We start from the raw sequence: 25,718 nt of genomic DNA, 5'->3' as shown, positions 1-25,718 counted from the left end.
TGCGTCTGATATGAAATGGGAACTCTTATGTAAAAATACAACCTAAATCTATTCGAATGGGCTAACTTTTATAAGTAAATTATTGAAAAAAGTTCCCTCCCTGGGAAATTTTCAGGTGACGTTTAATATGACATCATACATGTTCTTTATAAGAACTTAAAAATTTTCGAAGCCTTCAGATGAATTCTAAATTTTTCTTAGATAGAACCAAAAAATTGTTCTTAAATTGTTCTTATTTCCACCATTTTGTTATTTGAGCAGCTTTCTTTTCTAAGAAATGGAAAGTAAATCAAGTCTGTATAGCTTTTTATCGGCGATCCAAAAAATATCTGCAATATGATTGGTTAAAAAGAGTACAATATATATATCTTGCATTTTACATGTACATTTTACATGTACAAAATTGACGAAAAGATGTTGTTGCATTGTAGCGGTAGAAGCAATCTAACGTCACTTTGCTACAAAAGTGTCCTCCAACACAAAAAGTGCATTTTTTGGGTCCCCGATAAACCAGTTATCAGACAATATTTGCTCGTACAATATGGAAATATTTCACTCGTTCCGGATTTTCCGTATATTTTCCTCGCCTAAAGGCTCGGAAAATATTGTACGGAAAAATCTCGGAACTCGTAAAATATCTCTCATATTGTACTCGCAACTGTCCGATAACTATTACATATTGCTTTTGACATGTTCTTGATATTTAGGCCTTCGAAGCCTTTGTTCTTAACTTGTTCTTGATATTTGGACCATGAAAGCATCATGTTCTTACATATATAGATTGTTCACATAGAATTATGTACTAGCTTTCAAAATGCTTTATTTCGTGAGTTTGGCTCAGTAAACCTTTTAACGGCAAACAAATGAGATGACCTGTCGGTAACAGGAAATAAAGGACAACGCTTACCGCTAATAACATTACGAAAAAAAAGCAAGACAAGTTAATACACTCAATTAATTAGCCGCTTCATATTAACAGCTTAATTTTTTCAATAGGTTCTTTAATCCTATCAATTAACATGATTAGCTTCTTTTCAAACCACGCATTTTGTTAACTACGTGTTTTTATAAGAACATAGAGCATAAGAACACTAGACTTTCACACCAAAATAATCAATAGGATTTTAAGAACATCCTAAGAACATTCTACGAACGTTAGGATATATATCTTTTCTTAGAAAATCGCACCAAAATACTTAACATTACAATGTTTTGAAAATCAATTTAAAAAGTTCTTGCGTCTAAGTAAACCTTATAAAAAGGCTTTTCGGTCTCAAAATTCTGTATATTTCTCCAAAATTCTAAAAATGTTTGATGCATTGTGGGATCGTTTTGGGGTATTACAATAGAAACCTCTTAGGAATTCTTCGAGCGAATTCTATTGTAATACCCCCCGGAACAATCCCACAATTCATCGCTGTTTTAGAAAAATCAAAAACTCCGATAAGATCTATTTGATGTGTAAAATCCCTTTTCCGTCTCAGACGAGAAACCTTGCACTGCAAAAATAAGGAAATTTTAAGAACGATGTTTTAGTTTTATAATTTCAAAAGCTTTACACTGTCCTTCTCTCTCATTGCAGGCGATTTTTATTTCAAAAGCTTTACTTTGTCATTTTCTCTCATTGCAGGCGATTTTTGTTACAAAAGCTTTACAATGTCATTTTCTCTCCTTGCAGGCGATTTTTGTTACAAAAGCTTTACTTTGTCATTTTCTCTCATTGCAGGCGATTTTTGTTACAAAAGCTTTACAATGTCATTCTTTCTCTCATTGCAGGCGATTTTTGTTACAAAAGCTTTACACTGTCATTCTTTCTCATTGCAGGCGATTTTTGTTACAAAAGCTTTACACTGTCATTCTTTCTCATTGCAGGCGATTTTTGTTACTTTGACAAGGGTGAAGAATATCTTGGTATCGAGAACCGAACTGTGACCGGCCTCTCTTGTCTCCGGTGGAAGAACTCCAACCACAATTTCTGTCGGAACCCGTCAAACGTGCTTCGTGAACGTCCCTGGTGCTTCACTGACAACAATGGAGCTTTTGCGTACTGTAACATCCAGCAATGTGGTAAGACATCTTTCTTTCCTTGTTGTTGAAATGCTTTAAACGGAAACGTTTGTCACTGCTTTTGAATTCAAACAATAAAACTAGTGGTAAACTCCCGAACAATTTTGGATGCTTCCGTATATATAAAATAACGTCTTAAATATCATGAATTTACAGTAAAGCTTTAGAATGAGGGTATGACCCTCAACGTCCCTACTGTACCTCGGAAAATTGAATTTATATTTCCTTCATTTTCATATTTACTTTCTCCTGAGCATTAAACCCCTTTTCTTCGCTTAAAGGACTACATATTGTGTCTATCTACACTGTGTACTAATAAGGTATGGATTGAAGTACATAGTTGATACACTGCGCAAATTCTTCCGTCCAGCGAGGAACGAAAAGATATTTTTCCATTTCCAAATCCAACAAAATTCTGCAAAATTTGAAAAAAATCTTTTCTAATTTGTTGTTTAAAGTTCATTTGGGAGAGCTTTGAGCACTGTTCATATAGTTTTCTCTTTTCTCTTTCAGCAATTCCAGACTCTCAAACGTCCAGCATCTTGTACACCATCATTCCATGTCTCCTCTTCGCTCTCATCCTCTCACTCGCCATTATCACGTTAGCCTGGAGGCGTCATAAAGAACACTACTACCAAGCAACTCCAGGCTCACCTAAACAATTAGTACCGCGTGTCAACCCAAAGGTATACTCATTTTCTGGTTTACTGTCCTCCGTTTTTAACCATAAAGATGATCCACTCGAAAAGTTCTTCCAACTCGCAAAGTCATGCTAGACGACTAATTAAGATAATAGAACGGACAAAGTCTAGTTTATACAAACTGGTATTATCCCATAACAATTATTGTACTATCATATAACAACCATATTACCCTATTACACGATCCGTGAAGGATATTTTTGCTTTCTTTGAATTGTTCACTAAGTTGTTGAAATCATTAAGATTGTAAAAGTTGACAATCCCCTTTAAGTTATTGTTTGTTTTCCCTACAGATTTTGGAGTTGAATCGCGAAGATTTGTGTGATTTCCGTATGTTGGGTGACGGGAACATCGGGCGTGTGTATACGGCCGACTATACAGGAAGTAAGGACGGCCGTACGTTTACCGCTAGCGTGGCCGTCAAAGCAATCATCGAGAAAGCTTCAAATCAGCAAATACAGGATTTTGTACGGGAAGCGGAGACACGTGCGAACTTTAAACACGAGAATGTTATCGCGCTCATTGGTGTCATCAGTAAAGAGGAACCCTTATCGTTGATTTACGAGTATACAGAATTTGGAGACTTACACGAATACCTTTTACGACACTCACCTAATTTTAGTGATGCACACGCCGCGGATAATTGCGGACCGCTCGAGTTTAACGATTTGTTTGCCATAGCTAAGCAGATAGCGAACGGGATGTCTTACCTGAGTTCACACGCTTTTGTTCATAAAGACTTGGCCGCTCGAAATTGTTTGGTCGCTGAAAACGGAATTGTTAAGATTTCAGATTTTTCTGGATTATGTGATATGTACGCTGGTGATTATTATCGAGCGCCCGGGCGGCCGCCTTTGCCGGTGCGTTGGATGGCGCCCGAGGCGATTTCACAAATGAACTTCACAACGGCCAGTGATGTGTGGTCGTTTAGTATTTTACTGTGGGAGGTTTTTTCGTACGGATCACGCCCGTTCTTCGGACTTTCCAACTACCAAGCAATGGAACATATATTAGACAGTAAATTATTACCGTGTCCGGACCATTGTCCGAAACCGATATTCGAAATCATGGCCGAATGTTGGGTGGTGGATCCAAATGACCGTCCGGCTTTCCCGGAAATCTACAATAACTTGAAATCAATCAGTGACGTAGCTTCGACTCAATCTTCCGGTCCAAGACGGCAATACACACCCGATATCGGTGGTAATAGTTCGCACGGCGCCGATATACCATTACATTTAAGTGACGTCAAAATGCATTCGTCGGTGCATAGCATTACGCCGCCGTCTGTACGTAAATGCCAACGTGACTTACCGTTAGGTTCTTATCGTTCAAGTATGCACTCCCGTCATTCGTCGAACCCGTCCGTTCACAGCATCGGTCATCACCCTGGTTCAATTCACTCCTCATCTATGGTCAGTCAGCCACGCTCAGTCCCATCCATGATGATGAACAATATACAACGAATGGCGCCCGCGCGGCCGCATAATAACCACCATTCGTTACCGCGCGATGGATACCATTCTTTGAATCGTGGCGGTGATCACCATTCACAGAACAATTATTTAATAGACAATCAATACCCGATGCATGCTATGGATCACCATTCCATATCTTCTGCATCAAGCCATCGAATGCACCCTATGGGCGCTTATTCATCTTACACGCCCTCTTATCCACCCTCTTTAACTGGCCCGCCTGCCTCTTCAGTTTTCAGCCGCCAATCGTCAGATCATCCGAGTAGTAAAACGTCAGAATCAATTAAAAGCTACGTGTCGTCATCGCAACCACAGCGTCATCATTCTCACCATAGTAACCATCATGTTGGTCACCATGGCAACGGGAATGCGCAAGTCTATTTATGAGAATATGATATTAGAGTTAGTTGCTGTTGTTGATACATGAAGGCGTGTATATCGGACGGATGAAGTTTTCGTATTAGGTTTACTGGCGGAGAAGTAATTCAATCTTACCTACATTGTTTGCCACTGTCTGAAATTCACAGAATGGCGACCCTCGAAACAGCCTGCTATGGCGGAAGCTTTTTAGTCATTCTCTAAATGATCCGAAAATTTCGAAATTTGTTAGAAAAGAACAAACGGGAGGCTTTTTCTCACACACCGATTGAATCAATGTGTTTCAGACCTTATACGAGCAATGTGTTATGATAAGATTTTGGAATAGAATTTTTTCTAACAAGTATGACCAATTTTGGAGAACGTGATTAATTCTTCGCCACCATCTTTCATTATCGTGGATGGTTTATAATAAAACCTCATTTACAACGAGACAACTTGATATACCTTGAGTGACAAAGAATGCAAACAAATTCGTTGTACAAGTGAAAGTAATAGTGAGGTTAAGTAAATCGGTAAAATCACGACGACGAACGAAAATTTAACAGGCTAGTGAGTTTCAACCAATCAAATTTCGTATTTCCACTAGCCCATTACATTTTTCGTCCGTCGTCGTGATTATCCCGGTACACTTAACCTCACTAATATATCAGGGTCAAAGCCACTCCTGAAAAAAAAACTGTTTTTAACAACATTTTGCAAGTGGTATATAATGAACTAAAAAATGTTGACCTCATTGTTTTATTTGTATCATAAAAAGACAATTATAACTTTAAGTTATTTTATTTTTCATGCGCGTATAACTTTTTTTGTATGCCGAAGCAGGGATTACCTGCATCAAATTTTGCCAAATTGTGATTAAAGACTAATGTCAAATTCACGTTTTTCACAGGTTAAGAAAATTTTCCCGAAAAAAAATCGCCTAAAATATTGGTCAGAGTTTTCGAGTTTTTAATGTTTTTTCTTCGTCACCTCTAAAATTTAATTTTCTGAAATAGTCTTTTGTATGGATTATTACTTCACCGTTGGCTTCTTAGATTTTCGGCTGAAATTTGATGCGTGTTACTTCTATTCCACACCTCCTTTCAAAAAGGGGCACAGTTTTAATATTTCAGAAATAATATCGCACATCACAACATTTTATCTCCCTCTCCCTCTCATACTTTAATCGGATTGAATTTTTTTTGGTATATCTTCGCGAATCCGTTTGTTCAAAATGACCTTATATGACCTAATGAACGTCCAAGTAGTACGTTTACAGTGTATCTGACGCTGACGTAATTAGGAACGTTTTAACTCTCAAAAAACGCAAAATGTTTGCTTATAAAATAAAAAAGTGAATTGTTCTACAGATTCGTAAACTGAAAGAGATCTTAAACAGGAACATTTAGTCTCTCTTTAAGTTGTTAGTTGTTAGTAGGCCTTTTTGATAAATTACTTTACAATTATAAATTGTCCCCAAGTAAGGCTCACTCCTTTCACAAAAATGCTATTTTATGCTTGAGACGTATGTACCAAATGTTAAATCTAGTCTGAATTAGGATCCTAACCTAAGAATGCTATAAGGATATTTTAGGATGATTTTCCCCAAAAAGTTAAGAATATCCATGATCAAATGGATTTACACCATTCTTATAAAAAAAGGCGTGTATGTTAGTACGGTTGTTCCACCGGTCGGCGTGGAAATTTCACCTGTTGCATTCTGGGGTATATTACCTAATCTCGTATTGATCTTTTAGCATGACCCCAAACGTACAAAAGGGTAGCGGCACTCAAAAGATGAAATAATACATATGGTTTTAATGGAGGTTTTTCTTTGTCTATTTTCATATTTGTACATTGATACAGAGAACTTTCGCTAATTCGAACTTCTATTGTTCGAATCCTTTTATAATTGGAACTTATCCTCACCAGACAGTCATGAAATACTTTCCATAATTCGAATCTCTCTGTATTCCGAAAAAAAAAGTTAAAGTTAATTTCCCGTTCGAGTTCGAATTAGCGAGTAAAACATTCAACAGTAAAACAACAGTAAACAAGACGACTCAGAGTCGAAAATTTCGCACAGTGTTTGATTATTCATAGATGAAATAATCATTTTAAACGACCGGGACTGGGGGAGTACTAGGGTTAGAGACTGTCAGGTCAGACCTGAGAAAAACTGGCTCTAACAGAGAATAAAGTTATCCTTACAGAGAAAAGTCGAAAAAGTGACTCTAAGAACAATTTTTAAAAGAATTTCTAACCTTCTAGAGATCTTTTTTTGACTTTTCAAGTTTCGTACCTTAAAATAATTCAGAGACACTTGGGAAGGTCAAAAACCAAACCTTAGCATCAGCACATACCTGGCACCTATTAATGTCTAAGTACTCACTCCCCCTTTACCATTAAAAGAATGCAATAAATAGAACGAGGCTAGAGCTAGAGCTTTATTGCCACCTAAATGTGAACTGTCCCAGTTTGGCCAAGTGACATGAATACAGTCCACATCAGTTTTTACTGTCAATATATATGAAATTGTATATAGTTTGTATATATAGTTTTATATATAGAACCTGACCTGTGTTGACAAATAAATAAATATCAATCTGACAAAGATATATACAAAAATTTACAAAAATACAAAAAGTTTACACCTTGCAGATAAATCGAATTTAAACCAAATTAAACCAAAACATATCAAGAAGCTCAAACTCTATCTGCTATTTTAGTCATGTTTGCTATTTTCAATATTTTAGCCCACAAGGCTGTACTGTACAGTAACTTTTTATCTTAGAGAGGTACGTGAAATTCGTGCAGAGATTTGAAATCCTCAATGTTGAAATGTACTATAGTTTCACGTCATCACAAGCAAAAAGTAACAATCCTCACTTTACTCATCTTCTTTCCTTTTTCTTCATAGTTTCTCAATATTTCAAAAACTTTTAGTCATACTAGATTGTTCACCCTCGTTCACCTCTAATATATCTTTCCTGTATAACTTTCTACTTTAGCATAACTTGGTGCTGAGAATTTGTTTGAAAGGTAAAGAATCTACATACTTTTGGGACGACAGATTTTGATACAATATACAATATATGCTATCTCAATAAAACAAAATCAAACACAATCAACTGTGGCAGGCATATAATTTTGATGATGCCTTGAAAAATAAATATATATAAAAAGAGTTTGATTAGACCATGAGGGCTATTTTTGGCAAAATATTGCTATTAGATAAGAAAAATAACTGTTTGAAAGCTTGAAAAAGCACAAATTTGGAAAATTACATGAAATATTCTACATTTGGTGGAAATTATAGTGAAATTTTTAAACCAATTTTCTTTCTGCAAAAGTTTTTTACCTTTAAAAGAAACTTTGTTACTGCTGTTATTTGCATTGCATCCATATCATTGAGACGTGGAGTTACACATTTTTGAGAATTTTTTGATTGACTTTACAGTAGAAAATTGATTTCGAGCAGGTCGATCAAATTTGATAACAACCTTGTCATTGTTTCCCTCACTCACATCCATTTGGGGTGACCCGGGTGAAGGCTCATTCACTTTCCAAGTGAACCGTTGCCAGCAGGAATCGAAACCTTTGAAGCCTGTGCACAGCGATCTGTTATCGGATTCAAAATTTTCATAAAAGTTTTGGTTAGTAATAAAAATAATTTGTTTTATCCTTGTTGTACTAATAATAAGTTTCTCCAGTGCAAATTTCGTGCCTGTAGCATAAACCCAGTAGGAATTATAGTGATTCCGATTTGAGGGATCTAGGAGGGGATTTCTAGGGATAGAGGGATCCCGAGAAAACGAAAGTACTCTGGTTAAGAAGAACTAAGAAGGATTTTCAGAAAATAATAATTTTGGTGTATTTTCTTCGTTAAATGTGACATTTATGCAAATTTTTATCTTTATATGATGAGTACAACTTGAATTATGCAAAGAAATGAGTCAAAGTTTCCCCGATTTTTCATACTTCCAGGACCAGATCACTGTGGTGTAGTATTCAAGGTTAATGACCACTATTCCACGAAGCGCCCATCCAACATGCCAGACTCTCCCATTCGATACAATCGATATATCCTTTTCCAATCGATAAATAATTGATGGATCGGATATCGATTGTTTTTGATAATCGATAGGCAATAGACCTTTTTTCAAAGAGGAAGTCCTGTTGAATAATTATGTAGTCCAGCCATATGATAGAGCCATGCATTATTATTGTATCATGCATATTGTAATAATTATGCATGGTTTTATCATTGTTTTTCTGCTGGACTACATAACTATTCAACAGGGTGGCCTCTTTGAAAAAAGGTCTATTATAATCAAGATTTAACGGGAAGCTTTTGATTGGCTATCAATTGATGGGTTTTCCATCAATTTACTCTAAAGATGTTTGATATTGTTCACAATCGATCGACAGCCAATCGATGAAAAACCAATCTATTATCAGTTAGAATAGTCTCAATTACCTACCTATCAATTCAATGATTATTGAAACCAATCGGTATCCAATCAATCGGTTGGTTAGCGATTACCGTAACTTGGTCTAATGTGTCGACTCCCCTCCTCTAATTCCGACACTCTTTTTATCAGCTGAGATTTATAGAAAGATTGAAACTGTTTTTCTTTGCTTATATAGTGGTCAGAGAGGAATAACCCGTTTTCAATCAGTGATTTAAGCTTTCATATTATTTCTTTCTCTAAAGAAGGGTGTCGGAATTTAGATGAGGGATGTCGTTATTAGACCAACTACTTACGGTAGTCATCGATTGGAAATAGTTATCTAGAGTGGGGGAGTCTGGAAACTGACACATCTCATCTACCTACCGTGAAGTCGGGTAACTTGCATCAGCATCAGTGGAGGGAAACTTGACTTGCATAGCCATCAATCAAATGACTGACCAATCAAAGCAACAAAATTTCAAAACAAATGAACTACGCAGCTCCGTACACAGCTCTACTCTATCATTTTTGTTTTGATTTAACTTTGTATTTTAATGACCAGACAGGTCATTCATTTGAAGGCTATGCATGTTTGCCTCCACTGATGCAAGGTAAATACCCGATCTCACGGTTAGCTAAGCTAACAAAACAAAAGGTATACAGACATTGGCATCCCCTGCCATAAATTCTTCAGTGAAATACTTAGTAAATGATAATCTGTCTTACAACACAACTTAATCAAATATCAACAAATAATTCTACCTGTAAAAATGAAGATCATACCTGTCTGTTGTCTGTGTTGTTGTGTGTAGTGATTTTCAAGGACAGTTCTTTAAATTGTAAGATTCATATCACTTTATTGGTGCACTTACTAACTACACAAACATAAAATACTATGCTAAAAGAAATATAATCCTCTTTAAGTACTCTAAAAACACCAAAAACATGACAAAAATACAAAAAACCAGAGCAAGTCTAACAGCATGCTGAAATCCGCCATTAAAAAATTCCTTAAAAAAAGAGCAATATTTACGAATGCTTGGTTACGCCTACCTAACACTTGCAGATCGGAATCATTAAATTTTATCTTAGCGAGTGAGTCCATATTTCAGAATTTTCGAGAATGTTCTAGAAGTTTCAACTACTTTCGTTTTCTAATTTTTCTTCCGCACCGCCGCCGCCGCGAAAGCCTATCGTAATACTTTCGCTATGCGAAATTAATAAATAATATGATAAAATTAAAAATTAAAAAAGGAATATTGTCCACAATTGTGTTGAGCGACAGTTCTGAACCCTCACCTCCCTATCATTTATAACCCTGAAAATTTCCAATTATTGAATGCAAATATTAGGCCATTCCATTTCATATCCATACAAGGTGATGGACGAACATTTCCTGATAACCCGATGAAGAATTTCCAGGGGGTCTAGTCAAAGTCATATTATTTTTCAAGGGGGTAAAAATCATTCTAAATTTCCAGGAGGTAATAAAAAACTGGTTTTAGTTTGTCCACCCTCACTTTTCAGGTACGAAGAAGAATTTTCCAAGGTTTTTTTTAGCAAATTTGCCATTTTCCACATTTTCAAGAATGTGTTTTTTACTTGAAAAGGTTCGTCCACCCCATCCCACCCCTGTATGCATTTTAAATAGAACAGCGTCAAAAACTATCAGAATACCTTCCATGTAAAATATCGTTCAATTTTTTCTCTCAAAACTTTCAACAACTGAAAAATATTTCTTCTAATTTGTTCGATTCTTTCTCTCTAGTGATTCCATCTTTTTCGAATGTTGTGCACGACTTTCAAGTTGATACCAACGTTTTAATTCAAATCACAGAAAGATTGGAATAGAAGAGAATTGATTGTAGGTTAATCATGTTATTTCATTAACGTTCAATAGATTCATGATATTTCAATTGCATTCGTTCGTTCTTGTTTTCCGCAACAAGGTGGTGGAAAATCTAAATAAAAGGAGAGTGATTTCACGACAGTGCATTTCTCTCAACGAGAAAGCTAATTTGTGCAAATTACAGAGAGATTTGAAAGATAGAAAGACTAGAGGTACAACCAATGAAGTATAAGCCCGAAGGGCTAGAATCGAATCTTCTTGGTAGGATTTGAAGCCAACAAATCCTACCAAAGTTGCGCGGCTTTGAGCGGCTCGCCTGGTTTTTACACAAATGACAGATTGAAACTAAAATTTACCACTAAATTTCGAAAAAAATATCAACCGTAAACAAAGGAATTGCTAGATTCAATCTGTCGTCAAAAAATACGGCGCATTTTTTAAGGCTTCACTTTTTCTTGCCTGAGAAAGGGTAGAGATTCTACTCTAGCCCTTCGGGCTTTAAACTCAATGAGTACACATAATACACTTTTTTTATAAGCAACCCCAATTTTCGTCTCAGAACTTGAGTTGCTGCTGATTTTCCGGATTTCAGTGAAAAAGTTGCTGATGGATTTTGAGCTTCAAATTTCTGTCTTTTATCTCATTCTATGTCCAAAATACCTCAAATTTGGTATTCAAATACCATCGGTACATATTTTAATGCCAGCAAATAATGCCAGGAATGTACCTCTTCTTTTTTTTAGGTATTTTTGGTTGATTTCCCGGTTCATGCTCAGTTTCAGGGTTAGGTTGCTAAAGCCAAGTTGCTTGATTTTTTTACCATTCTCAGGCTAAACCCTTAGCAGCTCAGTTGCTTACAAAAAATATGAGAATATTCGTTGTATTCGAAAGGCAAAATTCTTTACGTTAGATAAACGTTGTGTAAAAGAAGGAATTTCAGTTGTGACATGAAATCAATGACAGGGTTATTGAACAGAAACTCAAACTCGACTCAAATCATCAAAGTTTCTTTTAAGTTAGCGAGATTCTTTGAAACTTTCCATTCATAGCTACTAATATTCAATATTTTACCTCCAAAGATTTTGGTTCGATGTCTTCAGAAATAATCAATGTATTTTGATGACTCAGCACATTTTCACTGGCTGAACAATCGAGGCGTACACCAACAATGTTGTGAGACTTAAAAGCAAAAAAAGGATGTATAAGAACATTATTTGTTTTTCTTGGTGTTTTGAGTGTCGGGTACAAGGTTAGATTATTGAGCCTCAAAAATCTTTCTAAGGGTTGCAATTAACCAATCAAAAAAGTGAGAAGGAATCAAAATCAAGAACATCGAAAATCTCTTCCTCATAGGATCATGATTTTTTAAAAATAATTTGAACCAAATATCTGATGAAAATCAACAATAAAAGTGATAAAAAATCAACAAATATCTGATGTAAAATCAATCAAAAACTGTGGAAAATCTCTCTCAGAGTGTTTTTTTTTTGCAACCTTGGACAGCCTTACCTGGTTTTGAACGGCTATGGTCACACGCTGATTAAACTCCGCAATCAACAAGTGTAGATCTCTCTTATTCTTTACACTTTGTTTGTTGGCGATGCTCATGATGGCGTTTGAGAGGGCGCTTTGTAAGGGCGGCCCGCCATTACTGACGCCCACTAATGAAACAGTATTTTGTCCTTTCTTTGTGTACACCTCCATGATGAACGGACATGCCTGAAAGAAATTTTAAATTCCAAAAACATTTTAACCCTTTCAAACCCGAGTGACGTATATACACGTTCTTAGTATACCGAGTCCCAGACTTAAGGCTATAGCTCTTGATCCCTTGATTTAAAAGGGCAAAAAGCACAATGCTTTTAGAAAGAGTTTAAAAATACCTTTCTAATGGTACCGAAACACATTGTCTAACTCTCAAGTTACATGCTTTTATGCCAGTTTGAAATTGTGCATTAAAAAAAAAAAGTTGGAAATTTCCATGGAAAAGGTTGGAAAGGTTAAAACTAAGAAAAATACTAAATTTGTTTAACCAAGTATTTAACCGTTAACGGGAAAAAATGTGCAGAGCCACCATCGGGTGACTGTACCGGGTGCGTCAGAAAAAACTTTGGACGTTTGGTGAGCCACTGGGACCGAGCAAAGTCTTTTTGAAACTCAAAACCACTTTTATTAGAAAGAGGATAGTCTAACTTAAATTTTGAGGTATTATTCTTTAAATTTGAAACAAAACTTTTTGAGATATTGCTATTTGAAGCTCAAAATTACTTATCAAAAAGAGCAAAAATGCATCAAAAACAGGTAATTAAATTTGTTCTCTTTTTTTCCATCTCTCTCTTAGGGACCGCAATGATTTTTTCAAATTGTTTTTAGCGCATTGAAACCATGCTCATTGGAAAGAGCATCAAAAAAGAAAAAAAATGAGGGGTCATTCATCAAAATCGGCCAAGCCGTTCTCGAGATATGAAATTTTCTATCTCCTGAAAATGACCCTTTTTTTGGAACGATTTTCGAGGATTTTTGGAAAAATCATGGTTAAATAGGTTTAAAAGTGAAAATCCGGGGGTTATGTCGAAAAATACATTTTTTGCAATAACTTTACTTCTATTAATGCTATAGCATTGAAACTTGGCACGAAGGTTCTCAAGACAAAGTTTTAATTTTTTATCAATTTTTTTTTTTCAAATTTTTCGTTTGCCGTACGAATGAATCGAAAATATCCTGTATGCCGGAGAGCTGGCAGATTGTCACTCTCCGTGGACTTTGAACTTTCGAATTGTAAACAAACACGCGCTCGACAATTCTGTAGAATTTCTCGAATACCAATAAACTTTGAGCCAAAAAAGACAGCAGAGCGCGGTTGAAAATGTTAATTTTTATTAACAAACAATATGTAAAAAAGGTTGAAATTTCATATTATCTTTGTCTTAATGCCGGGGAGGACAGCTAAAGCCCTCAAAAGTGGCTTTTTCCCAGAAAAAACTGAATAATTTTTTGTAGGATTTGATTGGGTCAATGAGACAAAAAAAAAAAAAAAACAGCGCTGATCTCTTCCAGTTCCAAAAATGTATAACATCATGGGGGTTTGAGGACGCGCTCACCTGTCTAAATCCAATTTTCTGTTGGTAGGTCGTCTGCCATTCAAAATTTTACAAAATTGCTCATATTTTCATAAAAAATAAAGTTATGGCCACCAAACTTTTACAGGACATTTATTTAATGATAAGAATGCTTCTAAAACTTATCCCATGGTTATAGGTGGTCTAAAACCTAAAAACAACATTTTGGTCGATTCCAACCATTTTACCCCCGTCTTTCGCGGTCCCTATCTCTGTCTCTTTTGTTCTGATGTGCACGTTTTTAACGATGTCATTAATGTTTCCACTGGGTAATAAAACATACCAGAGCGGGAATTTGTAAAACAACAATTAAAAATTTTATTTTGGTGAATTTTTGAGAGAATCTATCTGTGAAGAGTGTGATGTATGGAAAAAAATACCTCGACAACACTGTCTATTGTCACAACATTTTAATTACCCATTTTTGACGTTTTTTTACACTTTTCGAAAAGTGAATTTTAACTTCAAAAGCTTATAACTTGAGAAATACTTTACCCAACTTAAAAAGCTATACCTCAAAATTTAAGTTAGACTATCCTCTTTCTAATAAAAGTGGTTTTGAGTTTCAAAAAGACTTTGCTCGGTCCCAGTGGCTCACCAAACGTCCAAAGTTTTTTCTGACGCACCCGGTATGTCGCCAATCAGCAGGAAAATCCTAAAATTACTTATGGCAAGTTGTTCCGAATATTTGAGAATGCCCTGTTAGCCTTACGTTATTACAGGAATACTCTATCTTTGCACTACGTACGATGAACTCAGAAACTTGAGCATAAAACCGATTGATCTGTCTTTGTTCTCAAACTTTAAAGTTCGAATTGTATGCAATTTATTGTTCAATATGCATTCGCTCACAATCTGGATAAGGCTATCACTGTGCCTCGCTAACCTTCTCCCGATAAGTAGTAGCGAGTTTATGTATTCGAGGGGGACGGTATAAAGCAAAGTTGACATGTCTCCAAAATCACCATCCACTTTGCTCGACGAAGGAAAAAACACCAAAATACCGTCGTCTGTTTAGGTGAGCAAAGGCGATATAGAGCCGTACATCGACTATCGGTTTTGTTTTGTATGATTTTACATACCGTCACCCTCAATATCCTCCGATACATAAACTCGGTAGTGTGAAGGTTTCGATCACAGACTTTCACCACAATGGACTGTGATCGAATCCCAAGCACTTTCAGGCAGGGTGTTAGTGAAATATGGTGATAGACTCTATACCTTCAGTCAATGAACTTGGAACTTCGGCTTGAACTAAACGTGGCAGAGATCTGAGTTAATCAAGAAACAGATCTAATACTTACCATAGATAATTGCAACTTTTTAGAGTATCCAAAACTTTCTATGGTGATCCATAATTCGTCAGGACCTCCTTGCGGATCTCGCGCTTCCATTAAGTTCAAATCAATGAAACCGTTCGGTGTGAGCTCCCGTGTTGGCGTCACCTCGAAGTTTTCTGTAAAGGAGCCAAATAGATTTGAAAAGATGTTTTAGCTTGATAAGAAGGCTCTTTCTTGGACGCTCTTGGCGTCCATTGAAACTGTTTTCAGGGTTTGGTGTTAACTCAAATATTTTCTACATAGGTATACTTTTAATGAATTAAGAACTTTTAGTAGGGGGAATTTGTTCGTTTTTTGAGGTCGCTCGATTTTAAAATTATGCCAAAGCTAATCTAACAAGTGATACTTTGATGGACCTACCTGGATTATGCATTTAATACGTTTATAATTGATATCTACGTGACGTGACCATTAAACAATCATTCAGAACACAAATAGTGACGATCTATTAAAATTAGCCGTTTGTTTCTTATAAAAAAAACGTTTAGAAACCAAAATTTCATGCTCTTGAAATGTTCTTTCATATTCAAGACTTCGTGAGCAAAAAAACATCTCCAAAAAATTGAGTAATTTGGCTAAGAACATTGATGTATGTTTATTAATAGTGATTCTTATTGATAAAGATGCTTTTTTTGAGCTGAAAAATTCATTTTTTACAAAATTCTGCTTGAGCCATCTTTTATCTACTTTCATACAAAAAATCAGAAAAAAAACAATGGTCCAATATTTCACTAAGTACAAAAAACCCTTTTATGGCCGTTCTTTTTAGCTGAAATTTACCCCAAAATTTTTTTCTCCAAAAATCGGGCTCCGTCACATTCGAGGATTTATAGTTATGCATCTTTGTGCAAAAAATCATAAAAAATGAAAGAGCCAATCAATCTAATACCTAAGTAATTGATAATGTGCTTATAAAAAAATATCAAATTTGGCCAGTTTTTCTATAAAAACATGCCAAGCAACCAAAATTTCCCGTCTAAACACTCGTGAGAAAAAAAAGCATCTATCTCATAAAAAAATTGAGTAATTTGACTAAGAACATTGATGTATGCTTATTAACAGTGATTCTTATAGATAAAGATGCGTTTTTTGAGCCAACAAATTTTTTTTGCAAAAATCTGCTTAAGCCATCTTTTACCTATGATGGTACCCTACTTTTATGCAAAAAATAGAAAAAATTAATGATCCAATTTTTCACAAAGTCCAAAAAACCCGTTTTTTAGTCGTTTTTTGGCCCAAATTGGCCCAAAAACATTTTTTTTCGAAAATCAGGTTCTGTCACATTCAAGGGTTTATAGTTATGCATCTTTGTGTAAAAAATCATAAAGTAAGAAAGAGCCAATCTCGAGAAAAGCCAATACCTAAGTAATTGATAATGTGCTTATAAAAAAATATCGAATTTGGCCAGTTTTTCTATAAAAACACGCCAAGCAACCCAAATTTCCTGTCTAAACACACATATTCTTCAAAAGTAAGCCCTCATGAGCAGAAAAAACATCTATCTCATAAAAAATTGAGTAATTTGACTAAGAACATTGATGTGTGCTTATTAATAGTGATTCTTATAGATAAACATGCGTTTTTTTAGCCAACAAATTTTTTTTGCAAAAATCTGCTTGATCCATCTTATACCTATGATGGTACCCTACTTTTATGCAAAAAATTAGAAAAAATTAATGATCCAATTTTTCACAAAGTCCAAAAAACCCGTTTTTTAGTCGTTTTTTGGCCCAAATTGGCCCAAAAACATTTTTTTTCGAAAATCAGGTTCTGTCACATTCAAGGGTTTATAGTTATGCATCTTTGTGTAAAAAATCATAAAGTAAGAAAGAGCCAATCTCGAGAAAAGCCAATACCTAAGTAATTGATAATGTGCTTATAAAAAAATATCGAATTTGGCCAGTTTTTCTTCAAAAACACGCCAAGCAACCCAAATTTCCTGTCTAAACATACATATTCTTCAAACGTAAGCCCTCATGAGCAGAAAAAACATCTATCTCATAAAAAAATTGAGTAATTTGACTAAGAACATTGATGTTCGCTTATTAATAATGATTCTTATAGATAAACATGCGTTTTTTTAGCCAACAAAATTTTTTTGCAAAAATCTGCTTGAGCCATCTTATACCTATGAAGGTACCCTACTTTCGTGCAAAAAATCAGAAAAAATTAATGATCCAATTTTTCACAAAGTCCAAAAAACCCGTTTTTTTAGCTGTTTTTTGGCCCAAATTTGCCCCCAAATTTTTTTTTCGAAAATCGGGCTCCGTCACATTTTGGGCATTGCCATTTTGTATCATTGTGCAAAAAATCAGAAAAAACTAATGAGCCAATCTCGAGAAAAGCTGGTAACTAACGGACGGACGGACGGACAGACGGACAAAGGTTAATTTATAGGACCTCCACCGGGGTAGGTCCAAAAAGCTTGACAAGTGACTTTGTTCCTGATGGCATCTCATCATACACAGGGCAGGAACATGTTTAATTTTCTCAAAGAGGGTTGAGTTTGCCAAGGTAGGGTCGCATTTTTTTAGTTGAGAAAATTATTGTAGTGTAATACCGTTCGCACAATCGTTGAAAAGTTTGATCATTTTATCAAATTGCATTGTGTAATGTGACATATTCAGTATATAGAATTCTACTGTCTCAAGACATCTGTTGAGGATTCCCTTTGATGCCTATACACCCACGGATGTCTGATATCCTAAACACTCATAAATATTTTTGTTGACAGAGCTATTTAATAAATACCTTTAACGACCTCCCAAGCTTCGTTGTCACAACCTTCACCAGATGATCGCAATTGAAATTCGTTAAATTCATCACGATTCAAATATCCATTGCCATCCATATCGCAACGGTAGAAAATCTCCAAAAATGTATCTCTGTGTTACGGTGAACAAAATGAATAGAGAAGTCATATCATTTCATCATGTTTAGACAAAATATGTCGACAAACTGTATTTTTTTGTAACTTCCAAGGGTTCAAAATACAGGGATAATTTTATTTTACTCGTAACCGTCTTAAATTACTAGATATTATTTTATCAAGCGTTTAGCCTTGAAGAAAATTAGCCAGCCACCTTCAAAAATACCAATCAATCCCATCCCCCTGAAAAAACTACTCTTCAATTAAAAAAGAAAATCCTCTAAGTCGGATATTGGATGCTTTTGCATCTAACCATAATATCGAAAGGAAGCCGTTTTATGGGTGCAACCAGGTCTGATAATACATGATTCATTGCAACCGTGAAATGGTCTATGTGATTCTTTCTTATGTAAATGTAAGACCTTCTTTCAGTGGTTTTCAAGCAAAAAAAACAACCAACTAAACTTCTGTTAGATTTTTAGCCTTTTCTTTTTACCGAGCAGAATCAAAGAAGGGCATTGGTCAGAAAGATATAAAGAAATTCGTCATATGCGTTAGTCAAGATGACGTCATTTTTCGCATCCAGAACACCCGTAAAACCAGAATTTGGAGCCCTGTGTAGTCTACACAGTAGACAACTCCAGGCTTTTAGACCTTACTCTTGTTCTACAGGCACTGCTATGGGCGGGCACTAGCGACCCGACTGTGGATTAAACATGATAGAACTTTTAAACAAAAGAAGTTTATTAATTGAGATTTAAAATAAAAAACTGTTTAAAACACAGCTGATTAGCTTAGGTTTCGAAACTTTCTATTGTTTCATCAAAACCTCAGTGCGCATGCGATGTATCCGGGGAAATTCATTATTCAAAACAAGAGCAGTGCTCATATCTCGAAGAGTAGGAGTTTTACGCTCGAAACGAAGTAAGATATGACGTAGCCTAACCCCTGTGTTGCTACTTTATTGCCCCATATCAAGAAATTCTTGTTATTTTATTGCCCCATATCAAGAAATTCTTACTTGCAGGCCTTGGTCAACCGAGCATCTTCACCAGATCCTTTGACGATGTTGACCTGTCCACTATCTGATTCTTCTTCCAAGAGTTTTGCGCCACTCGAAAATGTCAAGATGTCGTATAAACCGATATCAAGGTCTACTTGTAAGCAGGATTTCTAAATGGAAAGAAGAAGGTAAAATTCATTCATTCATTCATTCATTCCCCCATTCCTCATTTCATTCATCCCCATATCTCCTTTCATTCACCCCCCACACCTCCTTTCATTCATTCATTCATTCATTCATTCATTCATTCATTCATTCATTCATTCATTCGTTCGTTCGTTCGTCTTAGGAAAGCCTCTGACTTTTGTACTAGAAGGTAAGTGGTTTCGAGCTACATATATAACTCGGTAATCCGGCGACCAAAACTAATTTTCTGAATTCAATCTTTCTCACTTTTAATTTACGATGGGTTTGTTAACCATACCTAGCGCTTGCATTTTGATTGGAGAAAGCAATTAACACACTTTATTACTTTAAGGAATCATCTTTATGACGTCGGAAGACAAACAGCATATTCTCGACAAAAAGTCAAGTACCTTATCGGCAAAAACTTAGTCGGCCTTAATTATTAGTCGGCCCTAATTTTAGTCACCTCGTCAAAATTTAGTCACTAAGACCCAACTAAAAACCAAGTTTTGACCATTTCTAAATTTTTAGTCGGCCCAAATTTTAGTCGGCCCTAATTTTTAGTCGGCCCTAATTTTAGTCACCAAGCCGAAATCTAGTCACTAAGACCCGACTAATAACCAAGTTTTGACCATTTCTAAATTTTTAGTCAGCCCAAATTTTAGTCGGCCCTAATTTTTAGTCGGCCCTAATTTTTAGTCGGCCCTAATTTTTAGTCGGCCCTAACTTTTAGTCGGCCCTAATTTTTAGTCGGCCCAAATTTTAGTCGGCCCTAATTTTTAGTCGGCCCTAATTTTTAGTCGGCCCTAATTTTAGTCACCAAGCCAAAATTTAGTCACTAAGACCCGACTAATAACTAAGTTTTGACCATTTCTAAATTTTTAGTCGGCCCAAATTTTAGTCGGCCCTAATTTTAGTCACCAAGCCGAAATTTAGTCACTTAGGGCCGGTCACTAAGGGCCGACCAAGTTTTGGCCGATCAGGTGGTTAGAGATCAGGAGTTGATAGGTTGATTACCAAAACTTCTTGTAATGTAAACCATACCTTGTCTGGTTCATACCAACTTTTTTGTATGGAAAGTATTAAAGTGATTTTTTTAAACAGCTTACTCAGTAGGCTTTATTTATAAACATTTAAAAGACCAGATAGTTGCTACGACGGAATTAGATAAAGTATGTTGGCCTTACACCAAAGTTTTAATTATAATGGAGAGGGAAGACTCCTCCGGTTCTTACGCCATCAATGGTAGAGTTAGTGAAAGCAACCAACGTATTGCTGGATGAACGCTCGACAATGAAGACCGTCATATCACTTTCACAGATCTCGTCGTTGAATTTGCCTGAACAAAATGAGAATGTGAATTAGGGAAAAAAGATAAAGAGATAATAAAGTAAGCATCTGGTTGATGTAGGGGAAACCATAAGTGAGGGAGTCTATCCCCTTTTCTATTTGTGCTAGACCTGGAAGGTCGAATTCTGAGGTGGGGCGCCACCCTTACTCTCAGCTCCCAATATATCACCGCTTAGATCAAATTACCCAACCTCAGCTACTCATCCGCTGAGTTGGCTGTGACCGGGGATCGAACCCACAAACCCACGAACCCTTGGATTGTAAGGCGAATGCTCTACCGACTGAGCTACCCCGTCACAAAGAGATAATTATTCAGTAATCAAAACATAAGAAATGTAGTTTCATGTTTTTACATATTACATTATATTCATGATCAACTGAGTACGCATTTCTTATGAACAGCCAGGTTGCTAAGGTTCGAGCCCTAAAATTAGTGATTTTTTTTTCACTGCCTCGTAAAATAAAAGCTGTTTAGTTAATCTAACCATGGCAAACGATAGCCTTTTGACCCAATATGCATAAATGGTATAATATAAGGGGTGGTCAAAGCAATTTTTTTTAGAAAATGAGCTTGAAACTTCTCATAATTCCGAACTCTAAAGAAGTCAGAATTACATGAGAGGTGTCGACATTAGACCAAATTACAGTGCTAACTTAAATAAACGAACAACTTGCATACCATATTTGGGCGTGGTAGGCTTAATAGACAACCAGACAGTTGATGGTTGAGTGACTTTCATTTGATATTGATGACTCTCCACACTTCCATTCTCCTCTTTGTAAAAACAACCACGAAATGAAGTGAAAACCCAACGCTATGGAAAAGAAAAAAACATCGTGGTGTTTTGCTTGAAAGTGAAAGCGACTGGGTTCTAATGTTTAGGTTACGATTAACGTTTGATACGGAGCGATTGTTTTGCTTAAGCCATTCATTCAAAAACTCACATTTAATTTTCATCCCAAATCTAAATGGAGCAGATCAAAGCGTTGCACCAACCAGGCAGATTATCTTACGAAACCAAGGTCTTTTGAAAGAATGTACGTACCTGCGCGTATAGGTGCGCACTCTTTTGTGCTTAACTGTAGGGGCTCACTTTTGCAATTTTTCGGGAGAAATCACCCCAATACCATTTTATAATGAACCCCCATTTTATGAAATTTTACTAAAAAAGTGCCAAAAAGTGCCAAAACCTTCATTTTCAGAAATCACTTAATATTGGATTCTCTCCCAGAGTTTCAACCCCCTGCTTTATTCCACCCCTCTACAATTAAGCACCGAATAATCAGAATATGCTTGGAGATAAAGAAAAGGGCGACAAGACTCAACACACAAATTTTCTATTCATGCAGATTCATGTAAAAGAGCCACGAAAAAACGTCGAGTAAAAAGCTCTGATACACCTTTTTCCGGTTAGCCGTTTCGTAAAAAGTGTATTGTCTGATACATGAAAATATTAGCTTTACTCGACGGTTTTGCGTGACTTTTTTTATATGAATCGACAATCAGTGCCAAAATAATTGGCACAAAAGGGAAATTCCCCACGGAATTTCATAACCACAAACAATTTGGAAGCGCTCTAAATTAGGTTGGAAGGGTAGAGTTTTAACGTTAGACTTAAGACTTAGGAACTTAGTAGGATCTAAGTTCAAAATGGTCCAGTAGGGCTTGAAATATAGCCTAGAAACCAATAAATCCCTCCCAGATCGAAATAATCGATGAAGTCAATTTGAAGGTCCGAAATTGACATTCTCGCTCGAACTCGAAAAATGGTAAAAAGCCAAAATTGCCATTATATTTATGGCACTGATTGTTGATCTAATAGGAAATTCGTGTACTAATTAAACTCACATTCAAATCTCTTGGTTCTTCTTTCAACTTGACACCAAGAGAAGATTTGTTCCCATCATCCTTTGCGTGGTCTTTCAAATCAGCTCCTCTCGTTGAGGATGACAAACTATTTTCACGGTTCAAAGATGATTTCAAAGACATTTTCTTCTTTGTTGTTGAATTCCGCTTTTTCTCATCTTGACCTTTGAATATATGACATGAGATAGATATGAGCCCTCCGAATGCGTTCGGAATGGGTCCTACTCACGAAGGAGTAGGAATCACGGCGTTCACAGACACTACGACTTTACAGACGCGACCTGAGAGCCGAGATCTACGGCTAATTTCAAAATTCATTGCCGTACTACGAAACGATAAACGTGAGATACACTCTGGTGCAGAGTATTGAAAGTGTTGAAGTATGGGGAATAAAACTCTTAGATCATGAAAACATTTTAAAACCAACATACTTGAGGATGTAAATAATTTGCTCGATTCTTCTCGATGAATGTGTGAATCAGCTTCGTTGCCATGGTGAGCGTCCATATATCTTTGTTGACATTTCTTCGCAGTGGAGTCCATCATATCACAAAACTTGATTAAATAAAATTGTAATTGTTTTTCTTGAATGAAAATATTTTGCAATTTGATAGGAATTTGAACAGTTATATTTTACATAGGAAAGTAAATTAGTTTTCTTGAAGTTCATACAATAATATTGAAAGTTACCGCCAACAAGAAACTCTCATAAACGACGCTCTACTATTCGATATGCGCCCATTATTCAATAATATTGAAAGTCACCGTCAACAAGAAACTCTCATAAACGACGCTCTAATATTCGATGCGCGCTCATTATTCAATAATATTGAGCTCTACTATTCGATACGCTCCAACATTCGATACTATTGAAAGTCAGCGTCAACAAGAAACTCTCATAAACGACGCTCTACTATTCGAACATTCCCCTTGAACATCGAATTAGAGAGTGTCTTTAACTGTATTTACCTCTTCGTAATCCAAACGTCCATCTCCGTTGAAATCTGCGTCTTCAATCAATGATTTGACTTCTGCTTTGGTCATTCGTTCACCTCGCTTTCAGAAAAAGAAGGATTACTCATAAAGGCTCTAAAGGAACATTGGGCTTTTCCAGGAAAAAACCGTGCACCCCCTGTTGAGGAGGTCCAACCTTTTGTGACCTACCCCCTTGGAATTCCAGGCAATTTTAGGATCATACCCCTCTGGAATTCCGAATTTTTACAAATTCTCCATCATTACCCCCTTGGAATTCCCCTTATTTTTAACGGATTTTCGTCCACCCTTTCTTATGGAATTTCCACTGCATTTCAAACCTTACTCCCTTGGAACGGAAATGGACCTCCTCAACAGGGAGTGCACGAATTTTTTCTGGAAAAGCCCAATGCAGGTTGAATTGAAAGGCTTCTCCTCAAGGTCAAGAATTATTTTGTCTTATCTTTAAGAGACTTTTAAAAACCCACTGAGATTTTACTAGGGAACCAATACTCAGTTTCAAAAAAGTCTGTTGTCACTGCAAAAAACGCCATCTTGAATTTCGCTCCAGATCCGTCGAAAGGGGAACTTTCTCGGCCATTTTTGACGAGAGCAGAAAAAAAGAAATTCTAAAATATTTATTTTTGTGACTAAAACTCGCCAGCAAACCACTCCAGGTAAAAGGTTTTCTTCAAAAAAAATCACAAGGACCTTCAGCAAGCAGCTTAAAAGTACTTTCAAACTCAGATTAAGCAAAGTTTGAAGCCCTCTAAAGAAGGTGCTAGAGATTTTCGGGGGAAATTTTGGAGACTCAATTTGATATTCGCTTATTCCCTACAAATTCTTCAAACCCACGGTAAATCAGTTTTCTAATGTATCTGAATAAAAATTCATTGGCTTTCAAAATCTGCTCCCCACAGAGTTAACGATTTTTTTTCTTTGGTCAGATTAAAAAAATGGCTTTTATAGGTTTTAGCTTTACAAGTATAAGTGTTACCGTTTTATAACACATATATCTCTTATATCAGGCCGGTGTCTCCTATTGTTATATCGTGTTCGATTAAGTAAACAAAAAATTTTCTTTTCCTCTTTCTGACCAATTTTGCTCTAAATCCGTGTCAATTTAATGTAAAAATTAAAACCCTGTCAGATATTTTCAGTGCCTAAAAAGGGTTCCCACCCTAACGCGTGTCCATTCAATGTAAAAAAGCTTGAAACTTAAAATTGATGAGAAAACCTTTCTAATAGTTTCTACGTTACCTTTGTAAGGACTTGAAACAGTTCATCATGAGTGATAAAACCATCTCCATTTTTATCGATCTTTTGAAATGCTTTGATTAAATCTTTCTTTGACGTTTGGCTCTCTTGCTTGGCTATCCCGCAAAACTGCTTGAAGTTATAACCATCTGAAGTTATAAAAATCATCCTTTAATCAAAATAAATCTAAATTCCATTTTATGGTATACTCAAATTCAAGGAAAATGGCAGTACGTTTTTTATAAGAACAAACTATGTAAGAACATAAGGCTTCAATGGCGAAAATATTAACTAAGTTGAGAACATTTTTAGGAAGATGGACAAAAATATGCACAAAATGGTCAAAATAAGAACACTTTTAGGCCTATAACTTAAAAAGTTTTAAGAACATCCAAAGGTTTCAAAAATATTTGACGTTCTTATAAAAAACATGCAATAAGAAGCTGTCCAACATTTCTTCTAAAAACTTTACCTGTTTCTTGAGTCCAGTATTTTGAAAGTGTTTTCTTGGAAGGATTGCAGCCAACTTGTTGCAGTACTGAATAAAAAAATGAATAGAAATATTGTTGCAGCCATATATAGAGCTAAATTTTCATAAAAATTTCAATAAATTTTTAAAGTTTATGTTTGTTTATACTGACAAATTGAAATTGTGTGAGTACTCTGCAGGGTATTTACCAAGCATATTTCCTTACCACTGTTTTGGTTTGGAAAATTGAGTTTCAATGCAGTGGTATTAAATGTGACACCCACATTCAATGCATGGTTGGGCGACAAAGAAATTTTGTGTCCTTAATAAGTTTTTTAAGGCATCTTAATAGCCTTAAAAGCTTACCTTCGAAAACT

At 35.9% G+C, this 25,718-nt stretch overlaps 2 protein-coding genes and 1 long non-coding RNA gene across 4 annotated transcripts in view; 2 read left to right on the top strand and 1 right to left on the bottom strand.

Moving 5' to 3' along the window:
* LOC136808323 (inactive tyrosine-protein kinase transmembrane receptor ROR1-like) overlaps positions 1–5,760 on the top strand; it is a 36,046-nt gene extending 30,286 nt beyond the window's left edge. Inside the window, exons 11-14 of one of the 2 annotated variants that reach the window (XR_010846863.1) lie at positions 1,873–2,067; positions 2,581–2,753; positions 3,062–5,126; positions 5,278–5,760. Coding sequence is in view for 1 of the 2 variants with exons in the window: in XM_067064857.1 (XP_066920958.1) it covers positions 1,873–2,067; positions 2,581–2,753; positions 3,062–4,633 (1,940 nt within the window). In the remaining variant the exon portion in view is untranslated. Of the gene's footprint in view, positions 1–1,872; positions 2,068–2,580; positions 2,754–3,061 lie in introns of both variants that reach the window. The other variant, XM_067064857.1, reaches the window with a different exon arrangement.
* Positions 1–25,718, top strand: part of LOC136808326 (uncharacterized) — a 103,235-nt gene that overhangs the window by 73,017 nt on the left and 4,500 nt on the right. The gene's annotated exons all lie outside the window — the stretch shown is intronic.
* Positions 10,097–25,718, bottom strand: part of LOC136808324 (EF-hand calcium-binding domain-containing protein 7-like) — a 32,518-nt gene continuing 16,896 nt past the window's right edge. Inside the window, exons 3-15 of the mRNA XM_067064858.1 lie at positions 25,345–25,410; positions 24,876–25,021; positions 23,613–23,699; positions 23,075–23,198; positions 22,626–22,807; positions 21,456–21,591; positions 20,662–20,765; positions 19,259–19,410; positions 18,120–18,253; positions 15,333–15,484; positions 12,419–12,628; positions 11,981–12,088; positions 10,097–11,021 (exon numbers count right to left, since the gene is read on the bottom strand). Coding sequence (XP_066920959.1) covers positions 10,947–11,021; positions 11,981–12,088; positions 12,419–12,628; positions 15,333–15,484; positions 18,120–18,253; positions 19,259–19,410; positions 20,662–20,765; positions 21,456–21,591; positions 22,626–22,807; positions 23,075–23,198; positions 23,613–23,699; positions 24,876–25,021; positions 25,345–25,410 — 1,676 coding nt within the window. The 3' untranslated portion in view covers positions 10,097–10,946. The remainder of the gene's footprint in view (positions 11,022–11,980; positions 12,089–12,418; positions 12,629–15,332; positions 15,485–18,119; positions 18,254–19,258; positions 19,411–20,661; positions 20,766–21,455; positions 21,592–22,625; positions 22,808–23,074; positions 23,199–23,612; positions 23,700–24,875; positions 25,022–25,344; positions 25,411–25,718) is intronic.

Source organism: Clytia hemisphaerica, unplaced genomic scaffold, assembly GCF_902728285.1.
Source record: "Clytia hemisphaerica strain Z4C2 unplaced genomic scaffold, Clytia hemisphaerica genome assembly, whole genome shotgun sequence".
Lineage (NCBI taxonomy): Eukaryota > Metazoa > Cnidaria > Hydrozoa > Leptothecata > Clytiidae > Clytia > Clytia hemisphaerica.
The sequence above is the reverse complement of the archived record's forward strand: the minus strand, read 5'-3'. Positions and strand labels throughout refer to the sequence as shown.